The sequence below is a fragment of the Ailuropoda melanoleuca genome, unplaced genomic scaffold (assembly GCF_002007445.2).
Source record: "Ailuropoda melanoleuca isolate Jingjing unplaced genomic scaffold, ASM200744v2 unplaced-scaffold11384, whole genome shotgun sequence".
Classification (NCBI taxonomy): domain Eukaryota; kingdom Metazoa; phylum Chordata; class Mammalia; order Carnivora; family Ursidae; genus Ailuropoda; species Ailuropoda melanoleuca.
The window spans coordinates 6,460,030-6,483,094 of NW_023179820.1; the positions used below are offsets into that span (position 1 = coordinate 6,460,030).

The window sequence follows — 23,065 nt, forward strand, 5'->3', positions numbered from 1 at the left end:
TTATTTACTTACATATTCTGTCTTCACTAAACTACAAGCCTTCAGTGTCAAGCTATATCTCAGGCATTTGTGTTCCCTACTGATTAGCATAATGGCTGGAATACAGAAGGGACTCAAAACTTGGTTTCTGTGAATTAAACTGAGCTCTAGCAATGAAAGGAGACGGTTGGAAGATCCTAATTCTAGAATTGTTCATCTTTACTAAATAAATAAGAATATGGATAACGAAACACTCAAGTAGAAAAAAAAAGTACATCCAATTTAGCTACTAAAATACTTCTGTGTAGAGTCTCATTAATACAACCTAGTCTGATTTAAGAACTGATTATTACCTTACCTGGACTAAACTGAAATTCACCTTGACAATTCACAAAGACAGTCGGCTAGAAAACCTAATGGCAGAGCCAATACGGTGAGGCATAGGAGGTACCACATTTACCTGTTTCTTAAGAGCAAACTTCTCAAGGGCCACAGAATAATTCCTACATCAAAAAGAATGTATTTTCAAGTAAGGAATCTGAATTCTTTTCTCACAGGACCTCCGGTTCTCCTTTTCATGGTTTCCCTCCCTTTTAATGCCACTCTTAAGATTCCTGAGAAAACGCACCAAGAAAAGAAACAAAGGAGATGACAGAGCTGTTAAGATGGTGGCTTTGGAGCCAGACAGCGCTCACCAAAACTCCAAATTCCAATCCTATTGCTTACTAACTGAGAAATCAATCTACAAGTCTTGGTTTCCTCATCTAGAAAATAAAAATAATCGTAGAACCTACTGGATGATCATGAAGATTAAATAAGGCAATGCATCAAAATCACTCAATAAATTACAACAGTTATTATTCTCAGCATCAAAGACAGGTTGGCATGATGGTTACGAGCATGAGTCATACTGCCTGAGACTGAACTCCTGCTCTGCCACTTCCTAGCTATTTTGACAAATTACTTAACCTCTTGTGGCCTAACGCCCATTACACAGAGTTCTTGGGAGATTAAATGAGTAACACATTTAAAGCAATTAAAACAGTGCCTGACACTGAATAAGCTCTCAATAAACATTAGTTATTATTGCTATTTCTATTAACCACAAATACCTAAAAAAGAGTTCCTACACATCAAATTTTTTAAAATTTTAAAGGTGATAAATGCTATGAATAAGCAATTTATAGGAAGAATAGAAATAGCTGATAAAGATATTAAACAATTCTCAGCTTCATTCATTATTAACAGAATACCAATTTAAAATAATGATTTCATTTTCAGCTCATCTTTTGCAACAATTAAAAGAAATGCCAGTGGAAGAAAGGAAAAGCATGCATCCTCAATATGCAGCTGATGGAAATGCAAATTTGCATATTAATGAAAGGTGATTTGATGTTACCTACTAAAACTGTTAAAGTTTATTACTTGACTCAGCAATTCCACCTGCAGAACTATATCCCAACAGAAATATTCATCAAAGTGGGCAGACGTGTAGAAGAAACTAGAAACACCCCACATGCCCATCAACAGGACACTGGTTAAAGAAACCACTTTACATCAACACCACAGAATGCAGACATTTTAAAAATTACTGAAGATCCACATATATAAAAACGAACACATATTCATTATCTATTGTTAAGAATAAAGTTATGGAACAGTATTTACAATATGATGTCATTTTATTTGTAAATACAAAACAAAATTACACACCTACTTATATATTTATCTCTATGTGCTTAGAAAAATCTGAAAGATTTTAGTGACTATGTTTGGCAAATGTGAGGTCTATGCCATTTAAATTTTTGCAACATATCTGTACTACTTTTTAGTTTTGATTTGCTGTTGTTTATTTAAAGAAAGCATAAGAGCAAATAATAGTTAAAAGCAGACTTTGAAGCCAGTAATTTGGATTTGCATGTCTACCAGCAATGTGCCTTCTCTGTCTCAGTATCCCCATTCGTAAAATGAAAAGATCAATACTAATACTAATGATACCAATATACTAACAATAACAACAATAATCACCATGTTACAGGGCAGTGGTAAGCATTAAATGAGTTAACAAATGGAAAACCTTAGAACAATGCATAGCACAGAGTAAGCACTCTCTGAACTGCCCACTATTATTACTCTTGGGTAGCATCCTTAAAAGACACTAGGTCAGCCAAGTCCTCCCTCAGAAACCCAATTAAATCCCAAGGTGACCAACAAAATAATCAACACACAACTGCTACAGTAAATACACTGGGTCTGGGCAACCGATTAACAATACTTTATTTCTGTGTTACAACTGCCCAGCGGCCAGAAGACCTAGGATTCCGATTCTAACTTGGATCCATCCTCTTCTTGTCCTCAACTTCCTCATCTGTTCAAGGGAGGAAGCTGACTTAAATATCACCCAAATTCTAATACCCTAATAGGACAACTTTACTAAACAAAATGATTATAGATCTCGGAAATACGCTGCTCATCAGCAGATTCATAATCTGAAATACAACTCTATACTAAAATAAGGGCCCCTTAAGAGAAAAACTTCCATAACAGTGTCTTGGAACACACTGCAACAAAAAGGGATCTCCTCTATGTGAACATCATATAATCACATCTCCTATAAGTTTTCTTAACTCATATATTCTATCCACTTAAATGGTTTTTCCCCAATCCCACTCCCCCACAACACAATATAAATTAGTGAGATTTTACTCTATGTTCACCAAGGCCCCATAGTTCCATAACTACATGGAGAACAAGCAATTTTTTCCCACCTGCCCTCAAATATACTTCACAGGAAAAATGCCACACACGCACATACACACACGCACACCCCACCACCACCACCATTAAAAAAAAAACCACAAAACACTTACACGGAATGCTGCAAGAATGATTCTTGTCACTTTCTCTTTGACAGATTCTTGAAGGATATCGGACAGGACAGGAATGATATTATAGCGCCGCAGGTGTTCACACATTTGAGGACTGAATGCCAGGAGCCATATTGAAAAAATCATTTGATACTGGAGTTGAAAGCCACACTTGTTACTCAAAACTCCCATGATGCTGAAAAGGAACACACATTAAGAGAACATTTACTATAACAGTGCAGTAAGAAAGAAAAAATAATTGATTATTCTCTTTTTGCACTAACGGAACAACCTCTCTGAATTAAGTCCTCAGTTTTTTTCTGCCACAAGTAACAAGCAAGGTAGGCCCCTACTTATAGAGGGCCATTTCCAGCCAGCCTGACTTAAGTCTCTCTCCAAAAGGACTTCAGCATTCAGCAGCACCTGCTGCAGGGAAGCAATGAGAAAGGAAGCACAGACTTGCAATATGACAGAAGAAATGGTAAGACAGACAAACATAAAAAAGCTAAAATCAAAAGGACTTGTTAACACAAATGGATGTACACTTTAATGAAGTCAGAAGGTATATCAAGATTTCAAATCTGGATAATCAAGAGGATCATTTGTAGCTTTAAAAATATTTAGGAACCTCATACAGAGAAAAGGGGATGAATTTGGAAAAAACCCGTCATGAGCCTGAATTGGACACAGCCAATCTTTAACTTTGGGGGTTAAAACCTCAGAAGTTTCTAGGTGAACCTTCCATTTTACTGATAAGGAAACTGGGAAAGCCATATGGAAATGAAAGAGGTTACATCAAGGAAGAAGACTAAGGAAATTTCCCTGGGGAATGCCTACATTCAAACAAAAAAGAAGATAAACCACTAAAAAATGACCAGAGGGGTTATGGGGAACTCACAACACAGTGAACCCTAGTGTATATATGGACCTTAGTTAATAAGAATATATCAATACTGGCTTATCAAGTGAAAGAAATGTACCATACTAATAATGTAAGACATTAATATGGGAAAACTACAGGAGGACAAGTATATATGGGAATTCTGACTTCTCATTTTTCTGTAAACATAAAACTGCTCTTTAAAAAGTCTATGAATAGAGCTACCCTGCAGCAACATCCACAACAGCCAAACTATGGAAAGAGCCCAGATATCTATCAACAGATGAATGGATAAAGATGTGGTGTATATATACAATGGAATATTACATAGACATCAAAAAAAGAAATCTTGCCATTTGCAACAGCATGGATGGAACTAGAGGGTATTATACTAAGTGAAATAAGTCAATCAGAGAAAGACAATTACCCTATGATCTCACTGATGTGTGGAATTTAAGAAACAGGGCAGAGGATCATAGGGGAAGAAAGGAAAAAATGAAACAAAACGAAACCAAAAAGGAAGACAAACCGTAAGAGACTCTTAATCTTAGGAAACAAACTGAGGGTTGCCAGAGGGAAGGTGGTGGGGGGATGAGGTAACTGGGTGATGGACACTGGGGAGGGTATGTGTTGTAATGAGCACTGGGTATTATGTAAGACTGACGAATCACAGACCTGTACCCCTAAAACAAATAATACATTATATGTTAATAAAACTAATTAATTTTTTAAATATGAAATAAAAAATAATAAAAAGTCCATTAATAAAATAGATTTTTTAAATCTAATTTTACAATCTACAACTACTAACTTAGTGGAAGGCTATATTTGTTTCATTTCTCCATTTTTGTGATGTGTATACAGTTATAAATTTGCTGAATTGTCCTTAATTTTCTCATGCTTGATTTCTCCCTTACCTCTTTTCTATTTGGGATTGTTTATTTAAGACTCGCTTTTATTTGACTCTGATGTCACTGTTTCAAAAACTGTAAAATCAAGTCATTCTATACTATTAATACCCTAGTACCTAGTTTCCTTTTGCTCCGATTGTTCCACTTATTTAGGTAAACCTCCTACACTTTGCTTTGTGACGCTGTGGCTGAGACTTTAAGCCACAGTTCTGCTCTGCCAGCTGGCTCTGACAACAGGAGTGGCTAGAGGCTGACTGCCAAAATGGAGGAAGAAGAGGCTTTGTCCTGTCGGCTTCCTGCTCCTCTGGGTATCACTCCAGCAACAGTCCTTCACCTCCACAGCAGCGACTGTGCTTTCCCGTGGCAGCAGGTGAATTCCGTTTGCTACAGCGGAGGGCAAAAAGCCTCACTGCACACGATGAGAGAGCAGCACCAGCCATCTGGGTCCCTGACCTACGAGGCCCTTCCTCTGAGTTCAGGAACACAAGCCCTGGATTAAATCTCAGTTGAATACACATTCCTTGAAGCATGTAAACTTTAATAATTCCAATCTCTTACCTTTGCTCCCCAACTTAAGGGAAACATCTCCACTTGCTACCTGACACTAGAGAGTTCTTTTGTTGTCAGAAACCTAGTTAACAAACTTTACCTAGTTAACAGTTCTTTATATTAAATTATCTCTGTCAACAAATCTGTAAATGTCCAGAGGGGTATACAGAGCTCCGGACCAATACACTTATTCTGAAACCAAGACAGAAAGGTTTCAAAGGAAGCAGCAGTCAACAATGATAAACACTGCAGAGAAATTTCAGAGCGTTCAAAATCTGTCTACAATATATATGATTCTACTGAAAAAATTAGGAAGTCTTCTATATCCAAATATTAACCACAAGAAAAACTCTAATAAAGCAAAATAAATGTCCTATTTAACAGAAAAAGAAGGGTTTCCCCTAGAGGCAGGAACCCGAACTCTGAAGGCAGTGGAACATGAAAACAAAGGGGATACAAAGGACACAAAGGCCCAAGATAAACCTAAACACAGTAAGTTAACAAACATTTGTTGAAGACCTACATGGCAGGTACAGTGCAAGGCACAGGGACATAATGGTGGGCAAAAACAGACACTGCCCATGTTCTCAAGGAACTCAGAATCTAGCACAGTGGGAAGGAAGGATTCTCAAAGGAAGTGACCCTTGAGCTGAGACCTCAAGAATGAGTCAGTATCAAGCCCCATTTAGGTGTCTGGTATCCTCAAACTTATCCTTCTCAAACTGAGCTTAGTGTTATTTTTAATCATTGAAAAAGTTACTAAATGATGCTATAGAATCCTGAATGCTACCTTTGTTAGCTATTTGTTAATTTATTTTTTTTAAGATTTTATTTATTTATCCGACAGAGAGAGACAGCCAGCGAGAGAGGGAACACAAGCATGGGGAGTGGGAGAGGAAGAAGCAGGCTCCCAGAGGAGCAGGGAGCCCGATGTGGGGCTCGATCCCAGGACTCCGGAATCATGCCCTGGGCCGAAGGCAGACGCTTAACAACTGAGCCACCCAGGCACCCCTTTGTTAGCTATTTAATACTTTCCAACTAGATGATAATTTTTTTAAAGGAAAGGGACCATATGTTTCTTTGTATTCCCTATAATTATTCCCTATAATATATAGTACAACATTATGAAGAGAGCTCAAAAAATACAAACTGTCAAATCCAAAATTAGAAGGGTAAAGACCATGAGCCAAAAAAATTATTTAGTGTTCTATTTTGTTTTTAATTAAGGTTTAAAAAAAAAACCAACAACAAGCCAATGAAGGGCATAGGGAGACAAAACAGCTGATTTACTGGCTGACTGATATACTTCCAGCTAGCTCTTCAAACCCATGAGCACCTTGCACCTCATCACACAACGTCACCCAACAATGTAATGTTTTGATGTTTAAAATAAATCTTACCTTTCATTTACATCCTACTTTAATTATATACTACTTTATACTTCCAACTTACTTCAATGCCTATTCAACGCCTATTGAATCTGTGGAGGCAATTATCCCAATTATCCCCTTTGCTCCAGTATTTAATGAATCAATGCTAACCTTCAGACTTTCTAGTGAAGTCAATATGCAAGACAATGCAAAGTATATTTTTTGTTTATATAGGTATATAAACATTCAGCAATAGAATTGTATCATTCACATAAAAGGTTTTTTCTTAAGATTTTATTTGTTTATTTAGAAAGACAGAGAGAGAGAGAGAAAAAGCACAAGCTGGGGGAGGGACAGAAAGAGAGGGAGTGAGAGGATCTCAAGCAGATTCCCCGTTCCGTCTCCGGAACCTGAGATCACAACCTGAGCTGAAATCAAGAGTCAGACACTCATCCAACTGGGCCACCTAGGTGCCCCCACATAACAGACTTTTTAACAAAAAAAAATTATATAGCTAAAAATGTTCTGGAGTTTTTAAAATAGCAGTTCTATTCTCTTCAAAAAGGTTATACTTGAGTTTTTTCCTCCTCACATGATTCCTGCCTGTGATTTGAGAAATATCAAAAAGAAAGAAACAAAACTTTCAATCCTAAACAAAAGAAATGGACAAGTAGAGTACATGTCTTGTTTCTTCAAAAAGGAAAAGATTAAATGGGTTTTTTTTATTGTGATACTATCAACAAGTTAACATACTACACCCTTTATTTATGCCTGCTCTCAACCTAAAAGTCTCTATTTTTTATTACTATTAATCTAATTAGCAGTCATTAGTATATCAAAATGTACAGGTTGAACACAGAGTATTCTAGACTATATTTGTCCCTGCTCTTGTTGCTAATCGAACAGTTAATACTGCTTCCTGCCCTCCAAAATACTAAGTGCCTGTACTAGAACAGCTGCATCTGGTAAACTTANAAGTAGAGTACATGTCTTGTTTCTTCAAAAAGGAAAAGATTAAATGGGTTTTTTTTATTGTGATACTATCAACAAGTTAACATACTACACCCTTTATTTATGCCTGCTCTCAACCTAAAAGTCTCTATTTTTTATTACTATTAATCTAATTAGCAGTCATTAGTATATCAAAATGTACAGGTTGAACACAGAGTATTCTAGACTATATTTGTCCCTGCTCTTGTTGCTAATCGAACAGTTAATACTGCTTCCTGCCCTCCAAAATACTAAGTGCCTGTACTAGAACAGCTGCATCTGGTAAACTTAAGTATACCATTAGGGCCCACTGTATCACATTTTAGTATTTGAGCTTATTTTCTGAGCAATTCTATTTATAGAAATTGCTGATTCATGACTTTTATTTTCTTTTACAGATCTTCCAAAGAACAAAAAAAAAAGCACTTTTTTGCGTAATAGAATGAAATTCAATTTATTTTGCAATTACTATATGGGTCTATTGGATCCATTCATAAACCTAAGATATACTATGGGGTTTCAATGATTTTATATTATCCATAATTTGAAGAATTATACTATTTTATTAACCAAGATATTATTTCATCATTATACATCCATAATTTCCAACTATGCTAAAAAAATTAAACACTAAAATTATAAGAAAATTGGAGAATGATGGCATCACCTAGGAAGATGATATAATAATGAAATAAATAATTACCCTTTTTTATTGTATTGCCAAAAATATTGCACCATTTTTTACAAATTTGCATGTCATCCTTGCAGAGGGGCCATGCTATTTTTCTCTGTATCATTCCATTTTTAGAATATGTGCTGCCAAAGTGAGCACTGCATCATTTTTAAAGAAGGTAAAAAGGCTGGAAACACCACATCTGTAGTCTACCTTTAGATTTCTGTACAATAAAAAATTAACATCATAGTCCTGAAACCACTGTTCTTAGGTCTGCTTACAAAGTGAGCCTTTGGCTGGCTTCTGGGAACCAGAGTGGTAAACAGTTCCCTATACTGATATAAAACTTTCCCTAAATGANTCATTTTTAAAGAAGGTAAAAAGGCTGGAAACACCATATCTGTAGTCTACCTTTAGATTTCTGTACAATAAAAAATTAACATCATAGTCCTGAAACCACTGTTCTTAGAAAGGTCTGCTTACAAAGTGAGCCTTTGGCTGGCTTCTGGGAACCAGAGTGGTAAACAGTTCCCTATACTGATATAAAACTTTCCCTAAATGATAAAGGTAGCTCACTATACCTATACCGTATGCACAAACAATATACTTATTTATGTTTATACTGAACACCTGCTGTCCTTCTGGAGTCTGGAATTTTCCTGCATGCTAGGCAAAGGGTGCCTACCTGACAAACTTCCAATAAAAACTATGGGTGCTGAGTCTCTAGGAGGATGCCTGAGCAGAAAAATCACACAAATGTTGCTACATTTTAGCTGCTGGGGAAAAAGTATACTGTGTGACCTCCACAGGAGGGAGAGAACATAAGGAAGCTTAACATGGATTCTTCCAGACTCTGCCTGATCCATTGTGTCTCTGAAATAAATCCCAGCCATGAGAATGACTACATGCTGAGTCCCTTGAGACTTTCTACTGAGTCTCCTGACATTGTGTGAACACTGAAGTTCGGAGAATTCAGAATTTTTTATCTTCCATCCATAATGCCAATTACCTGAAGATGGCATTTCGTAATTATTAGATGAATCAGAAGTTGAAAGCAAAGAGACAGACAGCATTCTGTTCTCTAACAATGATGATGAAATTGGTCATATAAGTGAAATCTCAAACTGTGAGTCTTCAGATGACTGTATCATAAATCAATTCTGTCAAACTCAAGAATCAGTAAGTGAAAATATAGCTCTAAGGACAAAAAAAGGAAATACAGTATTCTCATTTATTTAGCTGTTCAACATGAAAGCCTTCAACACAATATTTTGCAATAAGAACCTGGATCATTCCATTTTGCTAAAAGGACATGTGATGGTTTTCTTTCAGCTTTCATGATGTTTGTGCACCAAAATTCACTTACTACAGAAAGACTTACCATGAAAAATTCTTTTTTTTTTAATTTGAGAGAGAGGGTGCACACGAGCTGGGGAGGAGAGGGGGACGGAGAGAATCTCAAGCAGACTCCCTGCTGAACACAGAGCCTGACACAGGGCTCAATCTCACGACCCTGAGATAATGACCTGAGCCGAAATCAAGAGTCAGACACTTAACCAACTGAGCCACCCAGGAGCCCCACCATGAAAAAATTCTTAAATTTTTTTTTTTTAAGATTTTTTAATTTATTTATTCGACAGAGATAGAGACAGCCAGCGAGAGAGGGAACACAAGCAGGGGGAGTGGGAGAGGAAGAAGCAGGCTCATAGAGGAAGAGCCTGATGTGGGGCTCGATCCCATAACGCCGGGATCACGCCCTGAGCCGAAGGCAGACGCTTAACCGCTGTGCCACCCAGGTGCCCCAACCATGAAAAAATTCTTATTAAGAATTTCTAATGGTTGTTTTTCACTATTTCTTTATTCATAATTCTATTAGTTATACATAAAATGGCCAAATATATGTTTTCCAAAAGGTCCACGTGGCAAATTGTCATGACTATTTTTCCTGACATACTGAAGGGTTAAATAAGTATAAAAAAACTGAAATTTTGCATAAGAAATGTAAGATTACTAATTTACTCGGTCAATAGTAATTGAGTATTTCATCACAATTCTATGCAAGTCATAAGAAAAGCCATTTGCAGAAGTACCCCAGCTGAGGAAGTTGCATGCCAATACTGGCTGAGGAGACCCCTCTGGCAGGTGTATCCCTACACTGGAGATGGAGGCACCAGACTGGTAGAGTCTGATGACACAGCATCAGGAGTCTTCAATCAACTCTTGCTCACCAAGCAACATTCTGTTGACAAACTAGTTTCCTGTATAGGTTTTCCAACAGATAAACAATGTCTTCACTAACCAAAAAGAGTATTTGTTTTAAAAGCAGTGAGATCTCTCATTATGAAAAAATAAGCTGGCTTTTTGGTAGTAAAAGAGAATTTTCGTTTGTTTTGGGATTGGGGCGGGGGGTTGTTTGTTATTTATAAGTACATTTGCTAACCTGAGAGGGTAGCTCCTCAAAGTTTCTGGACCTGCAAATTAGGACCCCACAGAGAATGGTCTAATTACACAGCACTACGAAGAATTATATTATTCTTATTCATTATATTATATTATATATTATATCATATCATATCATATCATATCATATTATATTATATTATATTATATTCATTCTTCTGGATTATATTCATTCTTCTGGATAAGACCTTTTCTTGTTGATTTGTGCCTACATATACCACAAGATACTTTTATAACTGTTCTTCTATTCTGAATACCTAGAATTTGTTCTATCAAGCATTTGGCTTTTCGGAGTTCTTAACCTCTTAAATAGCACAGGCCAAGTGAGGGAAAGGGGAAACATTCCGTTTAGTAGTTACTAACTTCCATGAAGGTTAGCATAATCTATTGTTAAACAGACATGAAAAAAAAGTATTTCTTTTAGATGATTAAATGTATTAATTTCTTTGAAAATGTCAAGGAGAGATGCTTTCAAATGTTATTCTACGTTAAAAGTAAAAGGGCACTCACCAGTTTACCCCATCTGCTTCTACCCAGGCAAAGCGGTACTCATTGACCCGAAGCATCAGCTGCAGACACCCAGCAACACACTGCACATACTGAGAACTCTATGCAAGAAGAAGTACAAGGTTTTAAAATTGGAAAGCATTTAAAGACATGAGATCATGCATATACAAAAAGTCTGGATTTTTTTTACTGAGTTTCTTATCATCAGAACATCCAAAAGTCCCTACCGTTTTTTCAAAATCAATCTCCATTTTTGTTTTTCTCTCTACCTCTTAGAAATGCAGTTGATTTCCTCTACCAAATTAAACCCACATAGTTCAAGACTACTTAACACACAGGGAAATCAAGGAACAAAGTAAGTATATCCTTGATAATGGCTTGATAAATGTCATCTTGCAATGTTTCTCTTAGTCCTGAAGAGAGGCACTATAGAAATAATACTGCTCTTCATAACTGCAGAAATATCAAAGAATGACAATAAAATTAAAAAGATAAAACTATGCTTTGAGATGAACCTATATTTAAATGGTCTGAGGTGTGTCATTGAACCTTTCCAATAATCGAATTCTTTATCCTTAACAAGGATAACGCCCCCAAGCATCCCAAAGGGGTACTGTTAGGATTAAGTAATCTATTTTGTAGAAATTCAATAAATGGGAATTTAGAAATATATATATAGCATATAAGAAGTCTAAACATTTGAAGAAGACCTTTGCTCTATAATTTTTAACAACTATCACTTCAATAGTACTGTTCTAGGGAAACTGTGGTTAAATCTGGAACCTAAAAAAAAACAGGAATAATATCCCCAGGAATAATGCAAGCATCTCCATTTTAGCAAAGCTAATAGCAACAACTGGCCTGGGCTCTTCTCTAAATATTCACCGTGAGCCTAACATCTATAAGAACAGAGAGACAAGAGGGATTTTTAGACTCTAGCCTTAATGAACATGCTAAAAAAATAAAAGAAAAAGAAAGAAAAAAAAGGAGGGAATCAAGAATGTTATAGAAGTTCACAACACCTAATATATACAATGTTTCTAGGCTCTGTGTTTTAACTCAAAGTTGTTAAAACCTAACATTTCAAGGAAATTCTAGGCATTCAATTACAAAAACACAATGATATAAGTCCATTTGGAGGAACTATCAAAATTATCAAAAAAGGTTATCTTAGATTTTACCTAGAAAGTAGTGAACATAGTTTCCCAAAAGCACTTACATATCCAGTGATATAATTTGCCTGAAAACTCAAAACATTAGCAGAAATGACCCCCCAAAAAAGTGAATTTTCAGCTCTAAAACTATCTCCCGTAATGGAAAAAAAATATGTTATTTTTCCAATTAAGTCAGCAGGTAGTAATCCTTTGTGAAAGAGGAATTCCATTTTTCTTTCTTAGAAAGACAGCCTAAGCAAGGTTTCTACATATAATGAATAAAAAGGCAACCTAAGGCACTCTCTCCTCTTCCATTTATCATCAATTTCCTCTCAACACAAAAATGTCTTGGTTCACTGTAAGCCTTTCTTTTTGTGTCCATTTTACTATACCATATTGAAATACATGATACATTTCAAATATGGATTCTTCATTGTCATAGAGCTTCCAGATTCACATTATAAATGTGCATATTAAAGATCCTGGTTCTAAAACTGTACTCACACCTATTATAAATAATGAAGCAGTCCAAAGGCCATTCCAGAAATCACTTTCAAAGTATATAGTGAATGCAACACTGGAAATGACTGAATTATTGCCTTCGATTAAACAAAGTAAATTATATCATTTTATTATCTTTCACTCACATGTGTCTTATTACTCTCATGTAAAAAATTATGCTACAGTTTTTCTTCTAAATCATCAGTCTCCAATCAAGTCAACAAGTCACCATCTCTATTCCCAGACAAAGGTAATTTAATACTGCTGGAGATAATCATACAATCCTGCAAAGTCATCAAGCAATTCTGGTCTCTTCTCACTGCCATTTCCCAGTCACCCATACTCACCACTATCCTCCTATCCAACTCTCTTCCCTCACTCTCAGCAGTATGAGAAAATATACATACCATTAGTTAGAGATTCACCAGCTACCAACATCTCACCCCCCAAACTGAACTATGCTTACAGCCATTCTTAAGAGACCAGCAGACGTATTCCTTTCCACGACCCTCAGCCCCAGCAAAGTCTATATCCCATTCCTCTCACGTCATGTTCCATCCATCAGACCCCTCTACATCCTCAGTCTCTGTTTGATAGGTCTCCTCTCCTCAGCCTCTAAATATATTCAATTCTTTCCCACCCTAAAGCTGTCCTTGTACCAATCTCTGCATCTTTCTTCCTCCCAATACATGCAAGTTTCTTGAAGGAATTATCACCAAACTTTTACCTCTTTTATATCTTATCACTCCATTTGTATGGCAAATTCTAGGATCACCACTGACCTGAAGATAAGATTCCAGTTCCAACAGTTACTTTCATCTGAGAACCAGACCTCTATTTCCAACTACAAACTGAACAGCTCTCCCCCATTCTCTTCACCATTTGAATCGGTTCACCTGCAAGTCTTGGGTCAATTGTTAACTCCTCCACCGTGAAAGAAAGGCAGTAGGTATAGTAGTATATAGTATATAATCGTAAGGAACAAAGGCTCTGGAACCAGCCTGCCACACTCAGCCACTTACAAACTATGTAACCTTGAATGAGCTTCCTATCTATAAAATGGAGCTAATAGGACAAATCCCACGAAATGTCAGTATAATTTCATTAATGTATCAAAGAGTTTTCAATGGTACCTGTCATACAATATTCCACAAATGTTTGCTGCTGCAACTACTACTGTATTCTGATTTCTCCAGATGGAATTAATAACTAAGGATGTACTGTATGGTGACTAACATAACATAATAAAAAATTATTATAAAAAATAAATAAATAAAAAAGAAAGAAAGAAAGAAGAAAGAAAAAAGAAAAAAAAAGAATCCAACCAAAGATGAAGAAGCCCATTTGCCCTTGCAGTTCTAGTAAACTTTGACAGCTACAACCCCAGACTGACTGGACTTGTCAAACTATTAATAAGTGACATAGGGCCTCCATTATTCTAAGTTCTCAACTACTGCCCAGATAGGTTCTATAAGTCTGTATTCAATATTCATTCAACAAATATTTACTGAATGACTGCTACGTGCAAGACACTGTTCTTACACTGGACACACAACCATGAACAAACAGACCTCAATCCCTTCCATCAGGGAGTATACAGTCTAAAGGAGAAAGAGGAAAAGCACACAAAAACAAGTAAATTACAGAGTGTATTGGAGTTTGACAAGTTCAATACAACAAAAATACCATTAAAAAAGGGAAATAAGAAATGGAGAGAGGGAGACATGGGTGCTCTTTTAAGTAGGATCCTTGGAGAGGGACTCACTGCTGAGGTTACAAGTGACAGAATCCCAGGAAAGTAAAAAAGTAAGCCACACAGCAATCAAGGGGAACAGCACCAATGCTGCAGGATGGCAGATCCAGTACCCGGACTTATAAATGCTGCCCTCCTTCCCGTGGCTGCTCTACACCATGTGACTCCCCATCTTAATATTTTTCAATGGATTCCCTGCGGAGGAAAAGTCCTAAAACCCTACGTGATCTCTAAGGCCCTGAATACCCTGGGCCTGCCTGCCTTATCTCCCCACTCTCCCTATGCCTGCACTCCTACAGCATCCCCAGCTCTCCCTTCTCTGCCATGTTCTCCACACACTTCCCTCCAGTGGAGGCACAGGCCTCATCCCTCCACTTCCTCAGGAATCCTGAGCGAACTGGCCCCAGATGAGACCCCTCACTGCACACTCTCAAAGGACCTGTGCTTCTCTTTTACAAGCATTGCCAGACAGGTACTAAAATAATCACAGTGTGTAATTACTTGTCTAATACTGTCCTCCCTAAGATGAAGCCCTATGTAGGCAGGAGCCCCTCCCATTCAGTGCTATGCTTTCAGCACTATGCACTGTACTGGTAGGTACTTAATACATATTTCTTGACTGAATGAACAAACAACAGAAATACAAACAAACTTCCTAGCTTACACAAATTCCAAATGAATGGGCCTCTAATAGATATCGACCATAATTAAAAGTTTGGCCAAAATTTTTATCCTAATAACAATTAATACTGTAGAAATATATACAACATTGCACCATTATCCTATTTCTTTTTAAAGCCAAAACTAAATCTGTTTGGTAGTATGGATCTTACATAATTGTCTAGTATTTTCTTTTAATTTATCTCATTTTGAATACTAATGTAAATTGCTAGTCAAATCTGGCTGTACCTTGTATCATACTATTTTACTAGAAAATATTTATGGTAAAAGAGCTCATTTAAACCAGATGATAACTTTCATTTAAATTACTAAAATAGGAATGCCTGGGTGGCTTCCTCAGTTACACAGCTGCCTTTGGCTCAAGGTCACGATCCCGGGATCCTGGGGTTCCAGGGTAGAGCCCTGCATCAGGCTCCCTGCTCAGCAGGGAGTCTGCTTCTCCCTCTCTCTCTGCTCTTCCCCCACTTACCTGGCCCCCATGCTCATGCTCTCCCCCCACATGAAATAAATAAAATCTTCTTTATAAATAAATAAATAAATAAATAGCTAAATTCACTTCTTCATTAACAAAAAAATCACCCATATTTGGATTGACTTAATAACAACAACAAAATACATACACACACAAAAAAAGATATTTTAGATACTTGTTGCATTGTTTCCTAAATACTATTTGTTTAAATGTCATCCCACCAGAGTTCTTCTTTAAGGTAAAGTTTTTGTTTTTTCAAGAATCAAAATGTATCTTCTAACCTTCACAACTAATCAAAAAACTGTCAAAAAAGAAATTAAAAATGTTTTATAAAAATAATTTAACACATTTTTCAAAGTACTTTCAAAAAATTAAAATTAAAAAATAAAAGGGAAATATGATACCCAATTTTTCAGATGAGGCTTAAAAAGGAGATATAATTTGCTGAAATTAAAATAGCGAGTTAATCTTGGATTGGCCCTAGGAATCCACTCTTCATGGTTGAGTTAGAGTTCTCTGTGCTGCACCAGACATCCCGGGCTCAGAATTGGCCACAACATACCCTCACTGCAGCAAACCTCACTGGCAGACAAAAACTATTTTTACTTCTCAATACATTTAAGAGAAATTTTCCAGTGCTGTTGAAATGCAAACTCTCCTATATTATGGTGGAATAATCATATCATAGGGAAAATAGCAACTTGTAAAATTCACCTTCATGGCAAATATGATCTCAGAGATCCATATTCTGCAGAATTACAAAGTAATTCAAGAACTAAGGAATTACAAAGCAGGCAAGCAACAAAAGATAAACATAAAAACTAGTGATATTGTACCAACATAAAACTAATGTTATAACAACATTTATAGATATATTTTCAATATTCATCTTCAGAAAGCTGAGATATAACTACAAACTAAATGAGAAAGAGCAAAGATAATATTCACTTAAATTCTGGAATCATGGGCACTTGAAAAAACGTGTCTGCATTGCAGTAAAAAGCACCTGTCCCACAGAGAGTAAAAATGCACAGTACAGTGGAACTGGTGAAGCACCAAGCTGAACTTTTCAAACACATAATTGACTAAAATTGATTCCAGAAGCCAGGTTCACATGAAATGGAGGACTCCTGATTTAAACAGTCCCAAAAGTATTTAATGTTTCATGACAATTATATGAATCTTTTCTTGTAGAACTAAAAAGTGTGTGCATATATGTGTCATTTTTAATTCTATCACAGATATTTGCTTTAAAAAATAACACAAGACAATAACATAAGTGTCAGTGACAATAACAGAAGTGTCAGTAAGGACTGGAACAACTGGAATTCTCATACTTTGTTGAGGGACACGTAAATTGATTAAGAACACTGATTTGCAATATCTACTAAATTTACATATACCTTACAAGCCAGCAATTCCATTGTAGAATTAAGTGCTCCAGACATAAGTGATTACAGTGATCACATCTACCAAAAGACAGGTATAAGAATGTTCATACCAAGAAGCCAAAAACTAGAAGTAACCCAAAATATACATTAATAAAAGAACAGAAAATATTCATTTAATGGATTACTGGATGGCAGTAAAAAGAATGAATTTCTGTTAAATGCACATGAATGAATCTCACTGGCACAATATTGGCAAGAGAATTCAGATACGTAAGAGTTCATATTGTATATGATTCCACTACAATGGAGTTCAAGATTAGGCAAAACTAATCACTGGTAATAAATACCATGAAAACGATAACCTTGGTGAGAGTTTAGCCAAAGGGAGGTATTGAGCAGGAGGACACAGGACATATAAATTCATTTAGTGGAACATTTAAAATCTGTACATTTTACTTTGTGTGCGTTAAGACATAAAAATAAAAAATAATAAAAAAGAAAAGAAAAGAAAAAAAAAGGGAAAAGAGGAGAGACTTTGCCTATCAGGAGTTTTGCCAAATTATCTTTGGCAAATCACTTAAACTCTTCAAAACTGTTCTATCATCAATAAAAGGAAATACCAGCCCTAACAAATTAAAGGGAAAAAATCTCCTCAAATCTGAACTCAAATCAATTCTACAAAGCACAAAACAACCATAAGGTATATTATTATTACCTCATATGCAGGAACTAAAATATATATAAGTTCAAGAATTCTCTTGAAGTTGGCTTACTCAAAACTCATAAAATACCAAGATTAAATTAATGCCTAAATTAAGATAATTTAGTCTTAGACTTAAGTTTTACCAAAAAAAAATAATAATTTCATTATTAATTTACAGATTTCTAAATTTACTTCAAGCATTGCTTTCAACCTAATTGGCTCCGTCATGTAATGAGATTCTTTACAATATACAGAAAAACTGTGAACTTGAGAAAATATTATTTACTTTATAAATTACTGCCTTGCATAAAACTTCCAAGTACACATCTAATGCACAATATTAGATTACTTATTATTATCAGTACTATGCTTTGACAATGATTTGTAAAAGAAAATCTTATACTGAAACCCTTAACCACTTAACTTTCTTTTGTATTGCCAGACTATACTTCCAGACAGTCCTTCCAAAAATCCGATCAGAAAAACAAAACTCACAGATTCTTATCTTCCCTCCTTAATGTTCATTCTGTGCATATATTTTAATGATCCCCAATGTTTAAAATGTATTAATTTTATGGCAAGAAGATAAAATTAAATAATGAAAATCTTCCAAGAATTGCCACACAACATACACAGACACACAACTGATTATGAATTACTTTGAGTCCTCACAGACTTCACAGTTTGACAGCCAGAGCAGACCACAGTTAAATAACAGGCCTGAACTGTATGAATTCCTGACACAGCCCACTTATTTCTCCTACTTGGGCAGCACTTTTGGTGGACTTAACAACAAAGTAGTAAAGAACTAAATCATTAAAGTACTCTACCTCTTCTGGAAGGCTGAAAAGTGCCACATCAGCACAGCATTAAATTAAAAACAAAGCCAAAACAGTAAAACTAACTTCATATTAACAAGGATACTAGAACTGCCACAGAAAACAATTTAAGAAATTTGGCCAAAAGCCAAAAAAAACTAAGTTTCATTTCTCTCATTCTAAAATGCTGTTATTATGTGCTAAAACATGCATGAATCTTAAAAACATTACGCTAAGTAAAAGAAGACAGCCATAGACAACCAACTACATGCTATGTGCTTTATTTTTATGAAATGGCCAGAAGAGACAGAAAGAGAAAGAGTAGATTAGTGGTTGCCAGAGGTTGGGAGTGGGGAGTCAGAATGAGGAATGACTGTTAATGTGCACAGGGTTTCCTTCTGAGGTGTTAAAAATGTTATAAAATTAGCTTGTGGTAATGGCTGCACAACTCTGTAAATATACTAAAACGTACTGAACTGCAAATGGATGGACTTTATGGTGTGTGACATATATTTTGATAAAAAAACTCAAAAATTAAAAACAACTAAATAAAATTGAAAATTTATTTCCTCACTTGCACTTGCCACCTTTCCAAGTCCTTAATAGCCACACAGTGGCTACCACAATGGACAGTTCCAACATCATGGAAAGTTCTGGTGGACAGAACTGCTCCAGAACATTAAAAGGCAAGATGCAATAATAAGGAGAACTGGCAACTTCATCAAGTTATTTACTATCAAAGAAACAATGTTTATCTACCAGTAACTAATGCCAAACTGGATCCACAACAAAATAACCAGAGATCCGGACATGGTCAGTCACCTTGCTCCCTCCTACGCCAGTATAAGTGAAGCTGGACAGAAGAAAAAAACAAACAAGCTAGAAATTCCCAGAATCTTTCTAAATCCTGCAAAGCCTGTGAGAGATCACAGTAGTTATTCATCGTTTTATCAGGGCATCAGCACTAACCAATGTCCGCAGCTGTGAAGCTTCCTCAGAACGGAAGACATGAGCACTCACATTCGAGAGCTGGTTAAGAACTGAACAGTTTAGGTAAGTGCATAAGAGCTGGTGTCATTTATTATTTTCATCTTCAGGCAAAGACAACATAATGCATGCTAAGGGAAGTCTATTTATGTAATGTCATTTAAATAAAAATGTTTGTAATGATCCACTCATAACTTATGATGATGCTTCTGTGGCCATTTTAAATGTAAGACTGTTGAATCATTCTTAGTTCACATTCTGCAGTATTAAAACTTTTGTTTGTTTTACACTGACATCAAGTGGCAACACCATGTACTGCAATTTCCCAAACTGCTTTCCTATGTTCTTATAAAAACCTAAAGGGATTTTAAGATAAAATACCAATACTTTTACAAGGCTGAGCAGGCTGTGCGACCTGGGGAATGCCTTAAGACCCAACTGCACATCTGTTGCCTTAAAAGGCATTCGCTTGGCAAGCAATTCCTTTGTTTAGGGTGTTTGCCACTCATTAACTGAATGACTTTAGGCAAACTGGTGTTGCCATTCTGTGCAGCCTCAAGGCTCACATCTATACAAAGTGGCTTAGTAAGGCCTAAGTCAGAGAGGGAGTGTGAATATTTCAAGGAGATGTAAATGTAAGCTGAATAAAGCAGTGCCAGGCACCTAGTAAGAGCTCAATAAATATTAGTTACCAATTCATAGTCCCCTATTAAATCATATCAGAGCAGAAACTACCACCTTACCCTCAACTTATTAAAGTCTGCTTTCCAAGTTGATAGCCATCTGATAAAGTAAGAACCTTCAGGAAGAGACAGCAAGCACGTTTAAGTTCGAAGGGTATGAAAGGGAAGAAGGTCAAAAATCAAAGGCCATCTTTTCCTTACTCACAATTACCTCTGATGCTAATTCTGTTTGGGATGTATGTGTAGGAGTCTACCAGGTAAATAAACCACTTTGAATAATGTATGCCAATTCAATTAATTAGCTTTGTTTTTCCAATACGCTGGACAGAAAAGAACGAAATAAGAATGTCATGTCACTAAGCCTGCAACTCATTATGTAAGCTTTAATAACTTAAAAACACGTCAACAATCACTCAAATAAGTTTATAAGATATATAATGCCGAAAACACCTTTTTAAAAAATTTATCAATAAGCCTAATACATGAATTAAATAATTTTTCAAAATTTCAAACCCATGAAAATTCAAGTCACGAAAATAAAAGATTCTCATTTTAAACATGTGCTTATGATTGAACGTCTAGACTTCCAACCTATCACCTGCTTACCCCACTCTGACCCCAAGATTGCTCATCTACTTCTACACCTTGTTCTGATTCCTCTTTAGAAGGTTAATAGCCATTTTCTGGCCTAAAACACTATTTGTCAAATCCTTCAACCCCTGCCCTAAGAGAAGCCCTGCTCTTGGCTTTGAAAATAGGTTCTGCTGCCATCTACAGTCTCAGAGCACACAAACAGATATATTCCATGCTGATTATGGAAATATTGGTAATTAATATGGATATTAAATGGCTTCTACACAGCTTCGACTGGGTCTACTACAGGCAGGTGGTAGACACTACCCTCTGAAGATGCCTTCCAGGTTCCCAGAGATATTTCCCACTAATCAAGATAGTGCACCTCACCTACATTTCTTTCTTCTTCCCTATCTTTTTCTCAATTGGCTCTAATCATGCCAACCCTTACTTGTCCAAACTTATTGCCAGTTCTTGAAGTATTCAGAATATAACAAAGATAAACTGCTCCCAAATGGGGAAGATAAGTCCAACCAAGAAGGGAACTTGGGGAGACATGATTAATTTTAACCTTTACCCTTCCGGCTCTACAAAAATGTGGGGAGAGTTTGGCCAAAAAAAGGGCAGGTTGGGGTTCCAGCCAGCAAATAGCCCCACATAAAGCCTTGAGCGACACAGTGCAAGTAACGAGTTCTAATGCCGTCAGGTAACTGAACTGTTTTCAACTCCCTGACACACTGTTCCTGTATCTGTTAAACAGATATTGGATAGGTATCAAACTACGGAAGCCTGAAGAGAGTAACTTTATGATTATTCACTCCAGCTGTACATCTGAATTCAGACTCTTGCCTTGATTCTCAGGTCTAAGATAAAGGTACCTAAAAAGAAGAGCAACAGGGAAGAGCAAGTCTCCTATCTACCAACACACCACAAATATTTATATATACATAAATATATAGATTTTTACAATGCTATTAACCTAGCTGAAGGTTAATATGGATTTACATTTGGGGAGCTAGTAAACATCTTTAAAATTTTAAATGACTCAAAATAACTTATATTCATGGTGTTAGGAGGCCAGTGAATTAAGAAGGAATATACTTACATCACTTGAAGAGACTGTTCCTGTTTCAGCAGCGACACCGCTACCACGCAGTTTCTATTACGAAATAAATAACTTATTACTTAGTTTTGTTTTTAATTTTTATCCTAATTTATCAGCTTATGAAAGGGAGCTAAGCAAATTTTATAAATTTTTTCCTAATCCTACTTAATGGAGTATCATCAACTAATAAAAAACATAGGGATGACACAAAATATTCTAAATATTACACTCTTCCAGATAACTTAATTAAAAAATGGAACAATAATAAACTGAATACTAAGCTCCAGCTAAATTTCGTAAGTGAAGCTGGTGCAAATTTCCAAATCTCAGAACTTACTTACTGAATTGTTTTTCAAGTAAGATGACTGTCTTAAGCTGAACTAGCTACATTATATTCTGTGGCAAAGCTTTCAAAATAGGTTCCTTATAATGGGAAGATTCTACACAGAACTTAAAATCAGATTATCGACAGCAACGCTAGCAAGTTATAATGACAATCAGAATTTCACATGTTATATGATGTCTAAATGACATATAGAAATGACTAAAGAAAAGGTAGAAAGTCAAAGATTGAATGTGCAAGAGAAAAGTGGTGATGAATTTCTGAAAGGAAATTTTTATTTAGTTTTATTCGATCTAATTTTATTTTTTATCTACTAAGTGCCAGGCATGAGGCCCCCCCACAACACATATACAATGCTTGAACTACCAAAAAAGAAAAAGCTCCTAAATGTCACTATAAAGTCAACAAAATATCCAAACTTGCAACTAATTTGGACTTTTGAAAGTTTATTTCTATTAAAATTATGAAACTGTGGTCCTTTTTATGAGGGAGAAAACACTAACAATAGAGAAAAAGAGATGTTCCAGATATAGTGCCATCATATGACATTTAAGCAAAGTAGCAAACAGAATCCCCAGTAATCCTAGGTTTCATTCTTTAAACAAGAAGTCTGTAATTTGATCCTGATAGAAAGCTATGGGTTAAGTGTCTGCCCAAAGCAAGAGAGACAGTGCAATTCAGATCCTAGCAGAAGCAGTGACCAGACTCTGAGAAG

The 23,065-nt window shown here is 36.0% G+C and overlaps 1 protein-coding gene and 1 non-coding gene across 7 annotated transcripts in view; both read right to left on the minus strand.

The window, feature by feature from the left end:
* The window catches only part of ATP6V1H (ATPase H+ transporting V1 subunit H), a 119,367-nt gene that overhangs the window by 68,187 nt on the left and 28,115 nt on the right, over positions 1 to 23,065 (minus strand). For 4 of the 6 annotated variants that reach the window (XM_034650127.1, XM_034650126.1, XM_034650128.1 and 1 more), the window contains 3 exons: positions 22,008 to 22,061; positions 11,190 to 11,287; positions 2,850 to 3,042 (listed from right to left, as the gene is read on the minus strand). In XM_034650127.1, coding sequence (XP_034506018.1) covers positions 2,850 to 3,042; positions 11,190 to 11,287; positions 22,008 to 22,061 — 345 coding nt within the window. The remainder of the gene's footprint in view (positions 1 to 2,849; positions 3,043 to 11,189; positions 11,288 to 22,007; positions 22,062 to 23,065) is intronic. The other 2 variants (XM_034650129.1, XM_034650130.1) reach the window with 1 other exon arrangement.
* On the minus strand, positions 8,269 to 8,378 carry LOC117797722. Its single transcript, XR_004622668.1, has one exon. It is a non-coding gene; the product is annotated as a U6 spliceosomal RNA (small nuclear RNA).